Consider the following 6,591-nt stretch of genomic DNA (forward strand, 5'->3'; position numbering starts at 1 on the left):
AGCACTTTGGGAGGCTGAGGTGGGTGGATCACTTGAGCCCAGGAGTTCAAGACCAGCCTGGGCAACATGGCAAAACCCCATCTCTACAAAAATTAGCCAGGCATGGTGGTGCGTGCCTGTGATCCCTCCCAGCTCCTTGGGAGAATGAGATGGGAGGCTCACTTGAGCCCAGGAGGTAGAGGCTGTGATGAGCTGAGACAGTACCTCTGTACTCCAGCCTGGGTGACAGCGTGAGACCCTGTCTCAAAGAAAAATAAAATAAATCTATTGTTTAGGAAATAATGACAAGAAAAAAATTCTGTACATGTTCAGTACAGATGCAATTTTGGTTTTGAATATTTTTGATGCAAAGTTGGTTAAATCCACAGATACTGTGGACTAGACTAGGAAGTGCTAGGCATACACAATATTTGTTGACTAGTGGCTGCACAGATTTATATACAGACATACTCGCCCCCACAACAATACTCAAATACATCACATTAACAGACAAATACAGATGTGGGCAAAAATACCTCCCCGCACATTCACAGAACAGATTCAACAGTCACAAAGACACCCAGGAGTCCCTTTTCCATCCCCATAGGAGTCAGTCCTGGTCCTCCCCCATCTAGATCTGCCCTCCACTTGAACCCAGTCTCGGGACTGGGGGAGTAGGGGTCTGCAGCCCGGACAGAGAAAGGGTCGCTCGCCCACAGGCCTCAGGCAGCGCCTTCAGCTATGTCTGCAATTTCCTCTCCCCCTTCCCTCCTCCTCTCTAAGGCTCCCGCCAAGACGGCCTCCCCCTCATCCTAGCTCCAACAAGGGAGGGGAGGCCCATGATGGGGGGCCCCGGGGAGACAGGGCAGAAAGAAGCCCCCAGCCACACACACTGATCACACACCACATTGCATGCACAAGCCCAGGTGGGAAATGCGTGTGTGAGCACAGGGAGGTTTTGCCTGGGGGGGGGGGGGGATGGGGTGGGATCTGCCACAAGCCGCCACAAGCTGCTTGGTGCACAAGAGCGCAGGAGCTTGCAGGCACAGAGGCCCCACGCTGGGGACTGCGAGGCTGCTGGACGGTGCCTGGCTCAAAGCTGGAGTCTAACAATCATTAACCCTGCGTGACCAGACCAGAGCTCGGCCAGGGGCACATTCAAGCCTGGGCCCAGGGAGGAAGGGTGGACAGTCCCCTCCCTTCCACACCGGCATGGGTCTAGGGAAGAGAAGCAGCGCCTTCCCTGGATGGGGCCTCCTAGGAGGGGGAGCGGTGGTTTCGAGCTCAGGCTTTAGGGTCAGAGAACAGCAGGTTCAAATCCCGACAGTTTTTGTAAAGTCAATTCAATCTCTCCAAGACTCCGTTTATATTATCTGCGAAGTGGAGATAATGGTACCACGTTGCAGGGTTGTCAGCCGGAGTAAGTCAAAGAACCTGTCCAGGGTTTAGCCCTTGGCCCGCACGCAGGCAGAGCTCCATCCTCACTGTTGTTGTTAGTGGCCTGGGGGCGGGTCCCTGCCGCGGCCTCCCCGGCGGTTTCCTGTGGGGGACGGACGGCCCGCGGGCCGGGACCTCCCTCCTCCCGGCTGCCCGCTCCTCTCCCCTTCCTCTCCCAGCCCTTTTCCTCCCCGCCTCCCCGCCCGCCCCGCCCCGTCCCTCCTCTTTCCTCGGAGGAAACTTTCCGCCGGCTGGTCCCTCGGCCCGTGTCCCGCCCGCGCTGCCGCGGTCTGGGAGCCCAGCGGGGCCGGAGGGGCGGCGGGACCGGAGCGGGCGCGGGCGGCCGGGCCCAGTGTATGCGACCGCGGGACGCGCCGGGGCCGGGCCACAGGGAAGCGGGGCGCTGACGGTGAGTGGGCCCGGCCCCGGGCCGGTGGGTCTCCGCAGGGCGGCCGGGCGAGGAGGGAGGCGGCTTCCCTTCCCGGAGCCCGCCTGGGGCGTGGAGGCGCAGCGTTCCTGTCCTCCATCCCGCCCCGGGACAGCGGAACCGGGCCCCAGCTGGGGACCTCACCAGGGGGCGGGGCCTCCCGAGGGCCGCGGCGCTGCTCCCCGGGCTGGAGGGGCGTCCGCGCCCGGGAGAGGGGTTCCCCCGGGCAGGGCCCAGGGCCGCCACGAAGTCAGGGAAGCGCTCTTTCCAGGGTGGAACCTGGGGCCGCGGCTCCCAGGAGAGGAGCTGCCCGCGGAAGGGGTCGGGGTGGGCTCCAGCCTGGGAGGAGGATCTGACTTTGCTGACCTCGCAGGCTGGCAGGGGAGCTGCCCCCCAGAGCAGCATGGATGCCCCGCGAAGGGACATGGAGTTGCTCAGCAACAGCCTGGCTGCCTACGCGCACATCCGCGGTGAGGGCGGGCGCCGGAAGACTGGGGGCCTGAACCCTTCCCTGCCCACCATCCCCTTCCCTCCCCAGCGCCTTGCCCGTCCCCTCCACCCCGCTCCCCGCCCCTTTGCCCGCTGGCGGTTCCCTAATGCCCTTCGAGTAGGGGTTACAGGCCTCGTCCCCACACCTAGAACCTGGGGTCTTTTGGAAGTGGGACGACCCCCGCCCTGTGCCCCGCAGCCAACCCCGAGAGCTTCGGCCTCTACTTCGTGCTGGGCGTCTGCTTCGGCCTGCTGCTCACCCTCTGCCTGCTCGTCATCAGCATCTCGTGGGCGCCCCGCCCGCGGCCCAGGGGCCCGGCTCAGCGCCGGGACCCCCGCAGCAGCACCCTGGAGCCTGAGGACGACGACGAAGACGAGGAGGACACGGTGACGCGGCTGGGCCCCGACGACACGCTGCCGGGCCCCGAGCTGTCCGCGGAGCCCGACGGGCCCCTCAGTGTCAACGTCTTCACATCGGCGGAGGAGCTGGAGCGGGCGCAGCGGCTGGAGGAGCGTGAGAGGATCCTGCGGGAGATCTGGCGCACCGGGCAGCCGGACCTGCTGGGCACAGGCACGCTGGGGCCCAGCCCCACGGCCACGGGCGCGGGCACCCTGGGCCGCATGCACTATTACTGATGGGCCCCGGCTCCCGCTGCAAGGCGCTCGGGGTGCCGGACCTGCACATGAGCCCAGACCTGCTCCGGACCTTCGGACTGCCTCGGCCCACAGGGTTCCCAGGTGCTACTGGGCGTGGACCGCCAGCCCCCGCGAGGCTCCCTTCCCCAGTCCTGCCAGAACCCGGGGGAGGGGAGGGGCAGGATGCAGGGTCCCCACTCCCTCTCTGGGGGTGATGAAGAGGTGAAGTGACCAAATGAAAGAAAGCTGCATTCTCAGTGACTCAGTCTCCCTCTGTTACTCCTGCCCCCAGCGGCCCCCAGGCTCCTGCCACGCAGGGGTCCCAGGGCTGAGGCCCCCCTTGACTCCCTTACCCTAGCTGCACCACCCCCACCCACCAACCCCACGACACAGCACACCTGCCCGCGTTCACTTCACAGCCAGCAGAAAGGCAGGCCACAGAACTGCGCCCAGCCTCACACACAGAGCAAGTGCACGCGCATTCCTCACGCATAACGCATTCCTTACCGGCAAAAGCCTGGGCACACGCAGCCCTGTCCCCACAGTGCCTTGGGTTCATACATTGCAATGACACACACACACCAGGCCTCAGGACCCTGACCTCGAGGCTAAGGTCCTACTAGCCCCGGTGTAAGCATGCGTGCTGGGCTGGGCCGTGAACTTCACGTCTGCGGCGAGGTGCGTTCAAGCGAGAGGGCAGGAGTCCCTCTGAGCGGACAGGGAGGCCAGCTGGGAGGGGTCCGAGCTCGCGAGAAGGCCCGCTCGGCTCCTCCCCGGCGCACAGCTGGATTCCGGAATCTAGGCTGGGCGTCAGAGCCCGACCCCGCCTGGGCCCCTCCTGCCCGCCATTTCTCCAGCGCGCTGCTGGCGTCCGAAGGAGACGCTCTCCCCCGCCCCTCACCATCCGGTGGATAAAAATAGCCGCGCGCAGGCCTGGGGAACGGTAATGGGAGCCACATGTAGGACAGATGTGCCCGGGAGGGACCGTCAGGAATGCGGAGGCCCAGGCCCTGCCCCTGCGCAGGCCCCGCCCCTAGCGACCAGACCGGCGTGGCGCCTTGCAAGGCAGAGTTTACTTTCTCGCGTTTCCCAAAGTCGTGTGCAAGGACGTGGGTGGCCCCAGCCAGGTCGGGCCGTGGTCCCTTCCCAGGCCCGCCCTCAGTAGGTCTGCGTCTGCGCGTGGATGATGCCCCGGGTCTGGGACTTCTGGGTCCCCTGCATCACCTGGACCTGGCCGGGAGTGAGGTGGAGACTGTGTCAGGGGGCCACCCGCCACCAGCCCCCTCCCGCCAGGACCCGCGCCTCACCTCCAGCCGCCGGCGCTGCTCCTTCTCGCTCTTCAGCTCCTCCCAGATGTCGGTCAGCTTCCTCCTGCGGGCCAAGGCGGAGGTGAGGCGCTGGGCAGGTGAGGGCTAGGGGGGACCCTACCTTCCACAACCCCCGCCGCTACCCACTCACTCCAGCTGCACCCCCATCAGCTCCAGCGCCCTCCTTAGAGACTCCACTTCGCCCCTCAGCGACGTTACATCGACTCCCTCATTCTTGTTTTCCGTGCAATTTTGCGGGAGCAAGGAGGGGAGCCTGAGTGTCTCTTGGGAGTCTGGAGACGGCTTGATAGGATGTGTTTTTTGGGCAAAGGCTGTTTCTATAGGGGGCACCTCCTCTTTTGGAGCCACTTCCTCTTTTGGGGTAGCCTCCTCTTTGGAAGCCACTCCCTCTTTGGGGAGCACCTCCTCTTTGGAAGCCACTCCCCCTTTGGGGAGCACCTCTTTGGAAGCCACTCCCTCTTTCGGGAGCACCTCCTCTCTTAGAGGCCTCTCCTCGTTGGTGGATGCCTCCTCTTCAGGGGTCCTCTCCTCTTTGGAAGGTGCCTCCTCTAGAAGGGTTGTAGCCTCTGCCTGGGGGTGGGGCTTCTCAAGGGCGGGCCTGGATGCTGGCCCAGACTTCAACTCAGCCCGGTGTGGGGAGCTGTCCCCTCTAACTAGGGGACATTTCATCTCTCCCAGACACCTCTCTGAGGAGGGAGGCTGGAGTGGGGGTGCCTCTGGTGTGTGGGCCTTCTCCTGGGATGATGGAGCCTCTTTGGCTACAAAGGACTTGACCTTCTGCAGGGCTCCCTCCGAAGAGAAGTGATGGAATTGAATGTCATCTCTGGTGGTCACCTCTTCCTCAGAAAGCTCTGGGGTCAAGACCTTTGCTAGGGTGGGGGCCTCATCCCCCAGAGGGGCCATCTTTGGATCAGGGACTTTATCCATTGGTGGGACTTCTGGGGCATTGGCCTCTTCCACTGAAAAGACCCTCTTTGGAGTGGAGGGTTTGTCCACAGTCAGGGCCTCCTCTGGGATGGAGTTCCCTGGGATAGAGGCCTTGTCCTCTGAAGTCACCATCTTCTCTGGGGTGGGGACTATGTCAGGAGCTGGGATCTTCCCTGAGGTGGAGCTCCCTGGGATAGAGGCCTTGTCGCCTAGAGTGAGGGTCTTCTCTGGGGAGGGGATCTTGTCAGGAACTGGGATCTTCTTGGAGCCGGGGGCATTCTCTGGAGCTGGGGGCCTCTCTGGGGTTGTGGTATTGTCCAGCATGGGGGTTCTCTTCACAGAGGGGGCCTTTGCCAGGCTGCTGTGCTCTTCCTCCTGCCATGATGGGAGGTGAAGTCTCAGCTCAGGTTGAGTCTGGTTCCCCTTGGCCTGGGAGACTTCACCCGTGCACACCACAGCTGGGAACCAGCCTCTGCCCAGCATCCCCACTCTCCCATGTCTCCTGCCCCTCACCTGACCGGACACAGAGCGTTGCTGGGGAGTCTGGGTTTTGGATCGCTTTCGGCCAGGGTGACACGAACCCCCACTTTGGAAGCCATCATTGGGGCCTAAGAGAGCAGAACTTCAGGGACCCAAGCCTACTCTGACCCTCAGTCTCTTCCCACCTCTGTCCGTCCGCACAGCCACCCCATCCCTGTCCTCCAGTCCTCCCTGCACTGGAGGGCAGCCCTTACCTGAGTCTCCGGAAGTGAGCTTCTGACTGTCCCTGCCGGGTGTCCGAGATGTCCTGGAACATATCTTCATCAGGCCCTCAGAGTGGGGCACAGGGAGGGGCGTTCCTTCTACCCTCCTCCTTCCCCCAACCCCATCCTGCTCCTTACTTGGCTTTGCTAGGCCCAGTGGCGGATGTTGCTAGTTTCTTGACTGTGGGGAGGGATGTTTTGGGCATCAACTTTTTTGGTTCCTTAATAGGAGCTGGGAAGAGAGAGGAGTGGAGCATTCATCCATCTGACAGTCGCTGGCCCTGTCTTGTGCTGTGTGCAGGGGACTGTGGGCAGGAGGCTAATCTTGTCTGAGTATGCGCCACCGCACCTGGCTAATTTTTCTATTATTATTATAAATAATTATTTTGAGACAGAGTCTCGCTCTGTCGCCCAGGCTGGAGTGCAGTGGCGTGATCTTGGCTCACGGCAAGCTCTGCCTCCCGGGTTCACGCCATTCTCCTGCCTCAGCCTCCTGAGTAGCTGGGACTACAGGCACCCACCACCATGCCCGGCTAATTTATTTTTGTATTTTTAGTAGAGATGGGGCTTCACTGTGTTAGCCAGGATGGTTTCGATCTCCTGACCTCGTGATCCACCTGCCTTG

The 6,591-nt window shown here is 62.5% G+C and overlaps 2 protein-coding genes across 3 annotated transcripts in view; one reads left to right on the forward strand and one right to left on the reverse strand.

The window, feature by feature from the left end:
- The first annotated feature begins 1,644 nt into the window (after window positions 1-1,644).
- Window positions 1,645-3,229, forward strand: EVA1B (eva-1 homolog B). 2 transcript variants are annotated; one of them, XM_023232181.2, is made up of 3 exons: window positions 1,645-1,825; window positions 2,217-2,313; window positions 2,532-3,229. In XM_023232181.2, exons 2-3 carry the CDS (start codon window positions 2,247-2,249, stop codon window positions 2,966-2,968), a joined length of 504 nt encoding a protein of 167 aa, XP_023087949.1. In that variant the 5' UTR covers window positions 1,645-1,825; window positions 2,217-2,246; the 3' UTR covers window positions 2,969-3,229. The 2 variants fall into 2 exon arrangements, with proteins under 2 accessions (XP_023087949.1, XP_023087948.1); XM_023232180.1 differs by having other exon boundaries at window positions 1,683-1,825; window positions 2,483-3,229.
- A 793-nt stretch (window positions 3,230-4,022) lies between these two features.
- SH3D21 (SH3 domain containing 21) overlaps window positions 4,023-6,591 on the reverse strand; it is a 14,360-nt gene continuing 11,791 nt past the window's right edge. The window contains exons 11-16 of the mRNA XM_023232179.2: window positions 6,105-6,198; window positions 5,958-6,010; window positions 5,737-5,831; window positions 4,427-5,598; window positions 4,276-4,339; window positions 4,023-4,198 (exon numbers count right to left, since the gene is read on the reverse strand). Of these exons, the coding sequence (XP_023087947.1) occupies window positions 4,127-4,198; window positions 4,276-4,339; window positions 4,427-5,598; window positions 5,737-5,831; window positions 5,958-6,010; window positions 6,105-6,198 (1,550 nt within the window). The 3' untranslated portion in view covers window positions 4,023-4,126. The remainder of the gene's footprint in view (window positions 4,199-4,275; window positions 4,340-4,426; window positions 5,599-5,736; window positions 5,832-5,957; window positions 6,011-6,104; window positions 6,199-6,591) is intronic.

Source organism: Piliocolobus tephrosceles, chromosome 1 (genome assembly GCF_002776525.5).
Source record: "Piliocolobus tephrosceles isolate RC106 chromosome 1, ASM277652v3, whole genome shotgun sequence".
NCBI classification, from domain to species: domain Eukaryota; kingdom Metazoa; phylum Chordata; class Mammalia; order Primates; family Cercopithecidae; genus Piliocolobus; species Piliocolobus tephrosceles.

Coding starts and splice junctions, on each gene's coding strand:
- EVA1B (XM_023232180.1), top strand. CDS start 2,251: ATGCCCCGCGAAGGGACATGGAGTTGCTCAGCAACAGCCTGGCTGCCT. Junction 2,314..2,482: donor TGCCTACGCGCACATCCGCG/GTGAGGGCGGGC, acceptor CCCCACACCTAG/AACCTGGGGTCTTTTGGAAG.